The sequence below is a fragment of the Falco punctatus genome (genome assembly GCF_963210335.1).
Source record: "Falco punctatus genome assembly, chromosome: 8".
Taxonomy (NCBI): Eukaryota; Metazoa; Chordata; class Aves; order Falconiformes; family Falconidae; genus Falco; species Falco punctatus.
This window is the reverse complement of record NC_137588.1, coordinates 34,213,354-34,228,150: the sequence shown is the minus strand read 5'-3', so window position 1 is coordinate 34,228,150 and position 14,797 is coordinate 34,213,354. Positions and strand designations below refer to the sequence as shown.

Here is a 14,797-nt window from a genome sequence, read left to right as displayed (position 1 = left end):
GAAATTCCTCACAAGCTCATGACTTTCAGTGACTTTAGAGATAGTTTTCTGTTTGAGCTGGTAAGACTGTAAATCATCCTCCCAGGATTAAACCTGCACTCACTGAGTTGCAACCAGTAGACTGCCCTAAGGTGCAGGTGTTGGACAGGGATGATAAACTGTCATTAAGTTTTTCCTACCTCTAACATTAATGTATAGTTGTTCACTTGGAGTTATTCAGAGGTCTTCTCTCGTGTTTTATCAGTGCTGGACAATTACAGCAGCAGTGTGGCCCCCAGGTACTGCCACAGCTCTGCAAAATGCCTGTGGTGGGTTGGATATTTGACAGTATCGAAGTTGATGGCAACACCACCATAGAGCAGGTATTAAAACTCCTCTGCAGGGAGCTGCTTGTAAGAGTACAAGATAAACTGCTTCAAGGAGACAGATGACACCACATCTATGTGCATATACACTCATTTTCCCACAACAAAAAGCTTGACTGAATTGTTACAAAAGCAATTTGCCCAGAAAAGTCCTTGGGGGACTCTGGACTGGTTTGATCTGTACAAGTTTCAAATCTTCCACCTCCTGTTTACCCATGAGCACCTTTATTAGGATAGTTTTTCCTTCTTAGTTACCCTCAGTCAGGAGTTCTGTCTCAGTGTACCAGCTGAATCCATCTCCCAAGACTCTCTCGAGTCAGGAGTTATTTCTAGCCCGGTAGATGCAGGACCAGCTCTACAGCCTCTCCGTTTTGGCAAGCACGTCCTTTACACTTTTTCCACACTGCTTGTGGATTTTTCCTTTAGCACTTCATAAACACTAACAGATGTTAATCTCTCCACTCAAGTAAGATACTTCACAAAGGGAGTAATTGGTTTTCCCATTTTATACAGCAGGAAACAAGTTGTGGATTTGGTGTTAGTTATAGGAGGTCAATGGGAAATCCAAGTGTTGTGCTTAGTTCTGATGAGTTGCAACATAATGCCTGTAATACAAATCTGTCTTTCTCTTTTCTGATTGGCTTTTAAATCTGTTGTAGTATCCCTTTTTCAAAATCTGTCATCATCCTTCCATCTTTTTAGTATGACAAATAGAGCTGGCCTGCAAAATGCCAATGCTTTCCCCTCCAAAAATGGTCTTGCTTAAATCAGAATTCAAAGCAAAATGACAAATTCAGAAGTAAAAAGAGCTGGAAAGAAACCAAACCAAAACAAAAAGGGACAGCTGAAGAAATTATTTTCTTGAAGAGCTAAGGCAGAAAGCGTTGATTTGTCAGCAACCTACCTGTAAGATTTTTGTCAGTAGTCTCCCTTGAGGCAGAGAATGAAATTGATAAAATCTTCCAGTGGAGGCTGTCAGGCTGTGAATGGCACCATGCTATTTTTTTCAGGTATTTAAGTTTCCCTAGGCTCATGCAATAATTAATTGAGAGAGACAACCTCTCAGGGTGACTCAGAACACATAAATTAAGCTCTGTCTCTGAACTGCTTTCAGAGGGAATCCTTTTTTTTTTTTTTTTCCCCTTAAAAATATGAGTCTTAACTCCTAATTTCAGAGGGTCCATGCCATCATCTGCCATGGGTGTCCTCAGGGATTTCAGCATTTTTGCATCATCCTTGCTAGCCCAATAGTGACTGCCTGCATGTAATTTAAAGACCTGTCTCGCTGAGATAAAACTAATTTCAGTTTTGTACAAATTCCGTGTTGGGGGTAGGGAAACATTTTCTTTTGCAAGTTTACACTGGGGGATCCTCAGAACAGACACAGCAAACTCAGCTGTACTTCTGAGTGTGCTGAATGTTCGGTCACCCCAGTTTCACATACCATCTTGTGCATTTGCACAGTACCTATTGACATGGGGAATGATTCCTGGTGCTTTTAGTTTCTTGGTGGTAAAGTAAACATATAGTATCTGACATTACCATGAAATAAGATTTGATTACATTACACTTAGGTTTAACGGTGATGCTGTTGGTCTTGCAGAGCTGATGTACCAAAGGAGCTGCTTAAACAGATAATTAAGTGAAATATGTGATAATTTTTCAACACTTTTCAGCTTTTCCATAGAAAATATAAGTGAATATTATCATTAATTCACTTCCCAGTCAATCTAAAATTACTGTTCTGAATGTCAAACTGCTGTGTTTTAGGCAGTGCCTTTAAGTGGGTGTGTAATTTTTTTTATTCTTCACTTATAGCTAAAACGTGGAAATTAGAAAAAAATGCTCCTTCTGGATGCAGAGGTCTAGGCTGCTTGCTCAGGCAGAAGGCAGTCTCTGTTTCACACTTTGTTGGTCCCGTAGTCTCAACTGTGTCCTTTGCAAGAGACACCAGTGGAGCTGGTGCTGTGTTTGAAGGGAAGCATGTGTACAGGGTGTCCAGGATTCGGTCTTGGGTGGTAACTGGTGCTCTCATCCTCTATTACTGAAATACTGATTATTAACTACCCTATACGTCCTCTGTTTTTCTTCTCTCCTCAAAACAGGGCCAGGCATTCCAGTTGTTAGTGTGCACAGTACAAGTAATACTGCAAGTGAGTATTCCTGATGGAGCAGGTCTATTTTTTTATCATCCTTGATTGTTTTGGGGAGTGTGGGGGAGGGGAGAGGCAGTTACAAGTAAATGCAAACTAATAGTTGTCTCATTCATACAAAGTTCTGTTAATTACCTTTTAGCAACATCGACATCTGCAAATAATAAGGAAGGAAGTTAATCAAATGATTAAAACTTTCCCCAGCTTTTCGGATATGTTTTATGCTAAGTGCAGATCATTCATCTTCTATTTACACTTGAGTTAATTAGATGGCAGGTTGGTCCTCATCCGTTTGACTTTCTATGTAAATTATGCTGCTATTACGATATACCTTTGGTATTTTAGAGATGTTTTTAAAGTTACAATCCAATTATCTTGAAGTAAGGTACAGTACTTGGATGATCAATCATAAAATCTGACCTACATATGATGAACTTAGTCCTTCTTTTATATTTCTCAAATTAGAGTGACTCCACTGACATTTTCAATAATGGCTAATCTAAGAACGAAGGTTTTTAGGATGGTATTCAATACCTCTAATTTTCTAGTTTTACTCATTGTTTTCTGTACATTGATACCAAAGCTGTTGATGTTTCCTGGGTGCCTGAGGTGCTCTGTAATGGAAGACTGTCCTTCAGCAGCTTAGATATTTTTCTGGTGCACTCCGCTGTGCCTCCACATAGCAGGAGGGTGTGAATTAGGGGAAAGGAGACATCTTTCCATTCAAAAGCACTAAACCAGTCCTTACATATCCTCATCTCATTCACTAGATTATCCCCAGGACTTTTCCCAGAATTCAGAAGTCCTGAATTGTACTTATCTGCATCCCCTCTGTCATGGGCCAGCCACTATTCAGCCATAACAGTGAACCTTGTCTTGCATGTTGAAGTAGCACTGATCACCAGCGTCACGCTATCACGTCTGCACTTTGGCTTCCTTGCCATAGCACACCAAGGGGAGGGAGTTCTATCCAGGCGTGCTATAGCCGATAAGGGGTAGCTACTGCTAAAAGTAAATTCATTGACTTCTGTACAGCTGCTCAGTTCTGTGAAAGTAGACTTTTGCTCTTTATTCCTTAATACTGTCGGTAGTGAATTATTGTAAAAGAGATCTATGTACAGCAGTTAGAGGAAAACAAAGCAAGTCAGGATAGAAGGACATTGTTTGTTGTAACAAGATACCAAATAATGAGGGAGATAATTTACCATTAATGTTTCGGTGCAAGATTAGATTATCCTTTTCAATTCATAAAAGAATGATTAAGGATTACTTCAGTTATTCCATCCTCAGACTATAATTATACTATTTTGGTTGACTGCCCAGAACAAACATTCTCCTTAGATTATCCGGTTTGGCCCTAAGTGGAGGGTTTATTGTTTAATTAAAAAAAATAACAAAATAAATCTACATTTTAGAAGCAAGATCAGTAATTTGAGTAAAAAAGAAAATAAAAAAAAGAACTACTTAATCATTCTTTCATGTGTAAAAAAATTGCTTCAAATCTGTCTGCAGCTCTAAAACAAACTGAAGTCTTGCTCTTTGTTGAAGTGCAGAAGACAGAGCAAGACATGCAGTGATCAAGTAGAGCTGGGCTGGCTAAATATTGGCTTGGAATACGTAGCTTGAAAAGGACGCCTGCTTGAGGCTTATGATATTGCCCAGCAGACTAGCCTTTCGCTGTAACAGCTGCTGTTAGTATTTGTCAGAGATACTAATATTCCTGTTGTTCATCAGCAATTTCATGGTTAGTCCTTAACAAAAACCTGTTGAAGCCAGAAAATGGAATAATGTATGTTTTGAATTAAGCTGATTGTTCAGTTCTTGAATTGCAAAGCAGTTACATTATAAAAAAGTATTTACAGAAGGAATTAATTTACAAGATTTATTATTGCATATTTGGCTCTTTAATTTTTTTGAATCTCCATTTATCTCTGATCTGATGATTTGCTATACCTTTTAACTTGCTTTTTCTTCCTGTTTCCTACAGAGTTTTATATTTTGGAAAATAATGCTATGTTGAAAGAAGCTGTTTTTAAGAAAAAGAATTCCAGGACTGAAATTAAAATGCTTCATATTGAGGATTACGGTAAATTTGACAAAATGTTATTTTACCAAACCAAAAGCTTTCTTACAATGTTACTGTTTTTCATCTGTGTAACTACCAGCCTTTAATGTATTGCTCTTTTCTTAAAAGAACTCCCTTTACAGTTGTCACTGCCAAAAGATTTCACGGATCGAAACCAGTATGCCCTTCTATTAATAATGTAAGTATCTGTGTAGAATCATTCAAAATAATAAAAAAGTACTTCACAGAAAACCTTGAACTCTGTAATTAGAAACTGTTTTTTTACCTTGGGTAGGAAAATTGCCTTATGGATTTGAGTTGATAAATCAAAAGGCTTGTTCTCAGGAGAATTTTGTTATAGGTGCTGTCTGGTGGAGATGCCTGGGTTTTTTTGAGCTTGTCAAACCTAGCTCAGCTTCGTTGTACTTTTATGTATGCGAGGCACCGGCCCTTCTGATGGTGCAGCTGAGAGTAGTTCTGCAGTCTTTCCTGGACCCATACTGATGCCTACCCACAAAGGATCTCGTTCAGACAATATGCTCCTTTTTATCCCTGATAGAAATGGGTAGAGTTTCTAAGAAGGGCTCAGTTAAGATGCATAGAGCAAAACTGCTTTTAGGAACACTGGAAAGAAGAAAAAAAAATATTTTTGTGCACCAATGGCTGAAGGTGTTATAGGCATGATCCAGAGTCTGTTGATGTTTGTAGAAAACCTCTATGGGAGGAAGGAGGTATTCCCTGGCAACCTGCACTGTTCTTTTAGAAAGAAATTGTGTATTTCAGAGACAGTCAGCCTCTTAAGTTGCATGCCTACAGAATGTATAGCAGAGGAAGAAAGCAAAGTCATAAATGTACCTTCAACCTACCTAGGGAAACTGGTGATGGCCGTATCAGGGCATTTCATTGCTTTCCACCTGAGCTCAGCATGGGTCTGACATGGGTGTAGAGGACTTTTCTGTACCTACAGATCTTCTTCTAGTCCCATTGGGAAGGAATTGATGTGAATTTCACTAACAGGTATAGGAGTGCACTGCTAAATTCATGAAAATACCACGTTAGCTGAGCTGTGTCACCTGGAGTAGACCTGCCCTTAGTGACAGCAGAGATCCTTATTGTTGTATGTCAGGTCAAATTTACAAGCTTCAGCTGCTGAGCAATCCCAGATTCCTCTACTCACCTCAGATCTTAGATAACAAGACAGAGAAGCATAAACCTGTTCATTTTTAAGTCCAGTTTGTGTTCAGAACTCAGGTTTTTCAGTGTGGATGCTCTCTGCTATAAGTGGCTCCTGGACATGTTTTTCTTTTCTTGTGGAGAAACAGGACACATGGATTATTTTATCTTTGCGGTATTGGCTAGCCTGATCTTGGAAGCATAATTATATTTTAAGCAGCTCTCTTAAGTGTGCCGAAGGCAAACCAACTCTGAATTGACACCAGCAGCATTAGAGGGAGTTGCAAACACCTGCGCTTATTCTTTTCTTTCAAGTGTAAGGAAACACTAAAGTGTTTAGCAGTCTAATGCTTTCATTTTTAAGGTCCTTAATAAATAAAACTGCCATATACAGTTATGGTAGAATATAAGGTTGCATGTAGAACCTAGAAAAAACAGAAGGGAAGTATCAGAAACCTGGAGGACGCCAAAGCCAAAAATGACTGGAAAACAAAGCTAGGGAAATAGGATTATGGAATGGTTTTAGATACCAAGAGTTGAAATAACCGAGGACAGTATTGAGGCAAGGTCTGAATTTAAACTTGCCAAAGTTGCCAGTACCCAGTGAGTGAATAATGTGGCCAAGTCATAATGTACGAATATGTTTTATAATTGTTTTATTTTTTTATGATGTGCATTTGAGATAAAAAGGAAATCCACCCACTTAGGAATACAGATTGTTGTATCTATATTTATAATATGGAGACTCTGCTTTGTCAAATCCTTACCTTTGCAATACTGAATTCTCAATGTTAGTTTTTACAGGAGTTATTTTTAGAAAACACTATATACACTAATGAAAACATGAAACTGAAAATTTGAAATCTATCCTGGCTCATGTAATGTTGCACGTTTTGTGTCCCTCTCTTCCCTAGAAGAGAAAGAAGTTCTATTTCTTAGCAGCTTTTTACAGACTTAAAGTTCCCAGCAGTCCTTTCTTGAGTTAAAGATGTCCCCAAATGAGATATAAAACTGAAAACTGTCATTGAAGTTATGGGAGGTTCCCTTGTGGGATGATTATTTGAGCCTAATAAATTCTGCTTAGCTCTTGAGAGAGAAGGATTGGAAACCTGTGTGAGTGCAGAGGGTAATTTCTTGACCCCCACGACTCCAGGTTGACATCTTAAGGTTTATTTCATTATCAGAAGTACTACTTTCAAAAAAAAAAAAAAAAAAAAAAAAAAAAGCATTCAAGTCCAAGAACATTCCTTTTAAAGGAAACCCTGATTAGTTGTATATATAGTATCATTTCCCAGATACTTGACTTCCCTGAGTCCCGGAGTGATATTGTTGGGACTGATTGAGAAATGCCCTGTTCCTACTGCTGGAAGTGTTAGACAAGAATTGTATTAGTGGCTGATAACAAGTGCTTACTTTCATATTCGTTAGCTGCACCTACTTTCTTGCTTTCTCAGCCATGAAAGAATTACTATTATATTCCAGTGATTGAAGTTTGAAAAAGAATACTTACCAATGTCCTTGGTAAGGATGCTGGTTTAATTTTATATCCATATTTTGGAAAGGAGATATTATATAACATATTGATCCAGGCAACATACACTTTCATGTATATAAAGACAAGATATGTATATGGGCAAGTGGAGTATTAGCAGATATGAAGTGGCTTTTGCTTTCCATCTCAGTAGTGCTGCAATTTGACAAGGACTTCAGAAAAAGAGGAGGGAGGGAAGGAAGGAAGGAAAGTAGGTGAGGAAAAAAGAATGTGAGTTTAAACCTGAAATTCACCTACTATGCCTCTGCAGTGCAAATTAAATGCCTGGTTAAGCTTCTAAGTGCATGTGGGCTTTGTCCCCTAAGCTGGAGGGTAAATATGGTATATACGGTTTAACAGGCTCTGACTGGCTGTTTGGTTGCAGTCATTGCATCATAGTCATCTTCCCTGTGTCTTATATTTTGCAGCATCAGGCTTGCCTGTGTGGTCTCGTCTCTGTCTACAGAATTTGTGTGCTGGTGGCTGGTTTTGCTGGCTCAGAATAAAGTGGTGTTTTGATGGCTGAGGTTCATAATTTGACAGTAAATTTTCACCAGCAGTGACTACTTCTGTGTGGTGTTAACGTGCTGTCTGGATCAATGGGATTACAATTACAATAACCGAACTTGGAAAAAGATAAAAGTATTTATTGGGGGTTGTTTTTCAAATCACTGAAAGCTAGTAGCCATTTCAAAGGTGCACGACTATAATGAGGCTCCTGTATTCATGCACTGATGCCTACAGGTAAATTTGAACTTCCAGCATATGGCACCCAGGTGTCTTGAGTGTTAAGGCTGAATCCTGGAAGGGAGCCTGTACCAGTGAATTCGGGTCCTGGTGTGAAACCCGGGTGTGAACTCAGCACAGCTCCATGTAGACACAACTTAAGGCCTTGAATGTCCTGTAACCTTCATCATGCAGATTTTGTGAAGATTCATCCACTAGCAATTACAAAGTGTACTGCAGTGCTCAAATAAAAGATCATTCTATTGCTATGTCAAAATTTACATCCATCTGTATGGCTGGACTATCTAACAGCTAGATCTCATGTAGAAACCAGTTATGTTGGCTAGCACTATTTTTCTTTCAATAATTGTGATGCATAGGCCATTAAATGCAAGGAGATTATAACACTTTCCTTTCTTCCAGTTGTTCTTCTAAACCACTAATACATTTCACATTCAGTTTCCTTCTGATATAATACATACAGTGTAGCTATAGATTAGAGAGGTGTACAGTAATTGCCTGAAAGAATGATTATCATCTCTTTTCTATATAATTAAGATCAAAGTTTAAATTTCAGATCCTTGATTTTCTCATTATGGTTCACCTTTCTCATTAAAAAAGTTGGAAGATACACTCCTTGGTAACACATACAGGAAATGATTAAGTAAAGTCTCTGGCATTTAATCTAGGTAATAAAATGAGAGGTGATAATCATTCTTTATTTTTTCTAGAACATAATTAACCTCATTCCTTCAAAATCTGTAGATAATGTATCTTAAATGTCAGCATTTATTATTTAACGCCATTTAAAATTGTCCAATTATTGTAAAACTGAATCAGTGGAGAGATTGTTCTGATCTTTGAGGAGAAGAAAAAAAACAACACAGGTATTCTCCAAAGTTACAGTGAACTGTCTCCAAGAGGTTTCTGTTTGTTTGTTTGTTTACTTGTTTTCTTATGTTTTGGTAATAAACAGGAATCATTTCACCCGTTATTGAAATGATGAAAGTCTTAGGCCTTGCAGAGACCATCAAACCTGTTTATGCCTCCAGTTAATACACTCTGGGGACCGATAGCAAGATAAGACAGTAGGCTTGGAAGTGAAGACTTTTTTACAGCTTTGGGAATAACTCATTAAAAGACTAGAAGAAATGTAGAAAGGCATAATGCAAGTATTGGGAAATATTTGAGATCTGAGATATGGTAACACTTTGCCTATTAATAGCTGCCTTGTACCTTTCATTAGTTATAAAGGATATTGCTTGTTTAAACTGGCAGCTGGTGCAAGTGAAGGAGCAATGCTTGGCTGCATGGTGAAGTGTAAAAATATGTGGTGGATTCCACTACTTTGATTGCAATATGCTTGCAAGGGGGGCATCCCTGAAGGCCTCTTTGTTTGGCCAGTTCTTCCCCTGTAAAACAGCTGCAAAGTTCACCTTTTAGGGGCATCCCTAAGTTGCATGAACGATCCACGAACTGCTTTGCAAAGCATCCATTTCATGCCTGTATCCAACCTGCCTCTGCCGAGTGCAGCAGTATTCCACTGCTCTCTTGGGTTTGTTACATCAAAGTAAATACCAATGCAGATGATGATGAAGAGATTGGGGTTTTTTTACTCTTTTAAATTTTTTTCCCTGTTCTTTGAGAACTTTAATATTTCACAGGGCCTAGAGGGGAACTCTTTTAGCTTAGGCTAAAAGAGAGGTAGATTGGAGGCTCGTTCCAGCTGTTTCATTTGCAGTAGTTGTCCTGGTGCTATGGGCAGCAATGGATCTGCTCACTCCCTTTCCCTGTGGTGTTGTCCCCACAAAAGGCTTGGGGAGTCACTAAGCTAAGATCCACCTTCTTTCAGCCTCCCCTACTCCCAGTTCCCCCACAGCAGTACATATCTTCCTACGTAAATAAAACACTCATTTAATCTTCCTTAGCAACAGGCAGGAGGAGATTCAAAACTTCACCTCCTTTTCTTATGACACAGGACAGTGTCACATCTCTTGTTCTCAAAATTTCATTCTTAAAGTCTTTGGCCTCAAGGGTTTCAGAAAGATATTTTAAGAATAACAAATTTATTTTTTGTACTGTGCTGTCTGCTTGAGTCCTGTCTTTCACATGATTCTACCCTAGTAATGGAATCACTTCTGGTGGTGCGTTTGAATTTGTTTGGCCATATCTGCAGGGAGGAGTTGTAAACATGCTGTCTGGTTTTAGTTGCAGTCTGCTATATCTAAACAGGGTATATGAACAGAGAGAAAACATTTGGGATTTTTAGTCCTGCATGTTTAAGGCTATTCATGTTCCCTGATATTTGACCAGTAATGATGGGTGTGCTTGTGAAAGAGATGCTCGTGAAATCTGAAAATGAAGTGGATTTTTCTATTACACAAGTTCTGCAAAATTATCTTATTTCCCTGCTCATTTTCACCATAAGCAAAAGATTACTCCTGTCAGTGGTATTTCATTGCATAGATTTAATCCTCTTGAGTTGTAGTCTCTCTCGCCTATTTGCTATTAAGTTTCCTTTTCCCTATACCGCATCAAATGCGCTGTCTTGCAGAAATAGAAGGAAATTAAGCAGTCATGGTAGCAGTTATTTGCCATGTTTTTTTAAAAAAAAATTTCTCCCCCAGCTTGGTCAACCCTGTAACTTGTAAAATTCTTATTTAAAATCTTGCCACTTAGTTTTTAAATGGTGCAAAACCTGGAACAAATTTTGCTGCAGTCATGATCGCAGAATGGCAGATGAATACTGCTCAGAGTACAGCAGCAACAGCCTCTGGTAACATGATATTATTCCCTGTAGGCTGTAACTCAAGTCATGAACAGAGACTTTAGTTTAAGGGTTTGGTTATAGAATCTGAAAGAACAGATTCTTCTCTTTTCAGCAATATATGAACTTACGATGAGCTGCCTCTCTTTCCAGACAGTCTGAGATGTCTGCAACTGCCTTGCAAAAAGCATACAAATTACCCACTAAGGTCAATGATATTGTTATATTATTGATGGCTTCTGTCTGTTTAAATGGTACCTCAGTGGTGAACTTCAGCAGTATGCCCGAGTCGTCAGCAGTTGTGCTGCCACGGTGGACTCATAATCCCAGGTGTCGTTGCTGTCAAAGGCACATGCTAGGTAGCTCCAAACCTTGAAAGTCGGGAGCAAAAATAAAAAAGGGAAAGTGCAAGTGCTGTCACTTACAGGGAAACAAAATGAATTGGGAAGAATGAGACATAGTCTTAATTTGAATCATTGTGCTTTTGTTGTTTGACTCTGGAGATGATGTGTTCTTAAGGTGAAGCATCTTAAGATGCTGCATGAGTGATGCTGAAGAGCCTGTAGCTCCATGCAGCCCTTTCACTGCTGGCGTGGGCTTTGCTGTAGTGCTTTGGCTAGTCCTTGGTTCCCTTATGGCCATCCAGAGTCAGGTGGAAACAACACATCTGTGTTTATGTGACACCCAAGCATAGATGGCACAGACTTTCTTCCAGGCTTGCTAGTGGGGTCACGAAATAATACTATGAAGAGTACCACTGAACAGTAGTTATCATAATTAGGCTGTAAGTAGTGATGAGCGTAAAACAAAACTTGATCTTTGAAACAGCTGTAATCCTGGGACAAACTTCACAAATCAAGCTATGCATCTATTCTTGCACTGTAGTAACAAACTTGCTTTGTTACAGAGTCCTCAGGGTGATGTACAAACTTGCAGAACGGATTAACCCCCATTTAAGAGGTTAGAAGTGGGGCCTAAATGGTGCATAGAATATATGCTGTCTCTCTGCGGAGGACAGAAGCACACCTCAGATAATCAGTATCATTTTTTAGTAGCAGCAGCAGAGTAGAGACCTTTTGATGCTAATGGGAATTTTGACATGTACCTCAATGGAAATGGCTTTAAATGCCTGTCACAGACTACTTATGTGGACATTCTGGAAATAAATTAGCCACTGGAAAATTGCTTCCAAAAGCAATATGTCAAACAGCCCATCATGCAGGAGTAGAAGATGTATAGTGTTTAAAGTCTGAACCTAAAAGTAGCCTAGCTATGCCCTCCAGAGAAGGAACTTGGGGAAAACATCACTGTCAGTCCTTGCCCACTGAGAATCTCGCTGAGGTTCTGTCTGCTGTTCCTTTCTTAATAGATCTGAGGGTATCATCTTCCATCTAAATTCCATTTTGGTTTTAAGCACTTTCTGGTATAAAGAAAAGCTGTAACAGTTCTTTCTCTGTTCTCAAGTGTCTAGGTATATAATGTGTGTGTGTATAAATACATATATGTACACACACACATAGATATATAACCTGGATATATAACATATATAAACGCTGCATTTTTTGGTTCTTATATTAGGTGGGAGCGAAGCAGGCTGACTCCTGATATTTTCACTTGTGTGGTGTGCATTAAACTGTTGGAAATATACCTCACCAAACAAGGATATTTCTGACATATTATCTTATTGTGGAAAGTTGGAAGAAGTTAAAAAAAGTAATTGTAACTGCTCTGAGGCTGCTACAATTGGAAGTAATGGTCAAAGCTCTGTGAAAATATCTATGTCAATGTAGAGTGCTTCTGAAAACCTTGTTCTGTACAATAAGTAGAAATTGAAAAAAATTGTTCAGCTCCTGCTCTTATTGTAAATAATAATGATAATATACTTCTGAATTGTGTGTTTTCTGCAGACCTTACTTGACAATCAGTATTTCAAAATTCATTGCTCTGCATTGCTAGCAGTTAACGTAATCACAACTGAATTGGTTGAGCAAACAAAAAAATGCCTTCCTTTCTTTTTATAAAGCCAAGTATAAACTTGATGCACAAGATAATGGTGAATCGAGCATAATATGTTGTGACTGAGTCTCTAACCAAATCCTGATTTCAGTGCATGATATAGCAACTACATAGGTAAGTCTGACTGAATTTGAGAACATATGTATTCGTTATATGCTTGCTAATTGATAGAATGATTACCTTGAAGATGGTCTATATTATCCACAGCCAAAACTAGGTACTGAATCAGCATATTATTGTACATATATGACAATAGTTATTGTAGATTTTTATCTCTTTTTCCTCCTCTCAGATTTATAGAAGTCTCTTTAGCAAAATAATAATTTCTGTCTTCATCTTTCTTTCACCTTAGACAGGTTATTCCCACAGACACTGTCCAATCTAATTTCCATACAGCCAGCACAGACATTTTTACATTTTAATTTGCATTCAACTGGCAGATGCAACCTGCATAGAAGTATTTTGCATTTTGTACAACTTCATGGTAGCCTGCTCTTTTATTCTGTGTTTATCTTGGGGGAAAAATAATGACGAGCTTCCCTTTTAAAACTGACATTTTATTTTCTTTGGAAGGAAAATAGTATATTTGGCTTCAATGGAAAATCTTATTGTTCCTCTAGAAACTGCATTCTCCCATTCTATTCCGCCTTTCTGCTGTAAACAACCTTTTTTTTTTCAGTCATAAAATAAACTTATCACTCCTGCCTGCATCCATTTCTTGCTATGAATTTCGATGGAGAAAATATAATTTTCTCCAGTGTGCACTTTAGTCTTCTTTGTACCCTATTTCAAAAAATCCATTCAAGGATACAATAATGCAATTATTTTTGTTTTCTAAGGTGACATCCTTCTTAATAGTATTATATATCCTACAAAATCATAATCAGGGTATTGAATGAATTTTTCTTTTTGTCTGTTTAGTGTGACTTAAATTCTACATGAGCCTTCTCAGACCTGAGCTAGCTGTTAGTGATTATGGGTTGGGTTTTTTCCACTTTATTAACCTATAAGCAGAACTACACGCTTTAGTTTTCTGTTTCTTTGTATAAAGTATATTCAGGTAGTGGCAACACTGTGACATAGTTATATAACATAATTAGAAAGTTAAAGAAATTGTTTTGCTTACTACTACCAGCAGGGATACCAGCACTAGCTAATGTGATGGTATTAATGGAAGTGACAATAATTCAACAGAATTGCATAACTGACTGAACTCTGCCATCTAGGTTAAACAAAATATCAGAGAACGACAAAGTGCATCACATTGTCAATAGTCTTCGTTTGTGTCTGGTGTGTTGGTATTTGCAGTGATGAAGCTCCAGGCAGCCAGTTGGTTACAGATAAATTTCACATTGACTGGGACTCAGTGCTTGTCAACTCTGATAATGTCATCGTAGCTCGATTTGATGGCAGAGGGAGTGGATTTCAAGGCCTTAAGATTCTACAGGAGGTTCACCGATGCTTAGGATCAGTGGAAGTGAAGGACCAGATAGCAGCCGTAGAGTACGTATGTGCAAACTTTTCTTCTCTTTTACCCTGCTTCCACCTTGACGAATGAGCATTTTTAACTGAAACTTTGCATGGTGAATACCATTAATGTTTATTTTTAATGCAGTTGCAGATTTTGAAACAATAATATTTTTATCACAAAGAGCAAATGAAAGGTCAGAGGTGTTTGCTTTTTGTGTTGGTGCTTCTCTTTGATAAAGCTGTCCTTCCGTGTGCAATCTAAATATGCCAGCTGAGCTAATTTGTATTTGTCTATATTCCTTGGGAAGATTCCACGCAGCGCACATGTTAATGTTTAACTGCATTTGTGTTGCAGTATTTTAGGCCTGTACGAAAGGCTACTGCTCTCATTTCCACCACAGTTCTGGAGGAATCATACGTACCAAATGGAGTTATAGTGGTGTAAATGAGAGCAAAATTTGGGCTAATGCCTGTTATTTCTCATATGCATTATCATCCTTAGACTGATGTAAATCCACCAGCTGCAGAAAA

At 38.2% G+C, this 14,797-nt stretch overlaps 1 protein-coding gene across 4 annotated transcripts in view; it reads left to right on the top strand.

The window, feature by feature from the left end:
- The window catches only part of DPP10 (dipeptidyl peptidase like 10), a 567,120-nt gene that overhangs the window by 538,349 nt on the left and 13,974 nt on the right, over window positions 1-14,797 (top strand). For all 4 annotated transcript variants that reach the window (XM_080399193.1, XM_080399192.1, XM_080399195.1 and 1 more), the window contains 4 exons: window positions 2,471-2,518; window positions 4,506-4,604; window positions 4,713-4,782; window positions 14,105-14,299. In XM_080399193.1, the coding sequence (XP_080255319.1) occupies window positions 2,471-2,518; window positions 4,506-4,604; window positions 4,713-4,782; window positions 14,105-14,299 (412 nt within the window). The remainder of the gene's footprint in view (window positions 1-2,470; window positions 2,519-4,505; window positions 4,605-4,712; window positions 4,783-14,104; window positions 14,300-14,797) is intronic.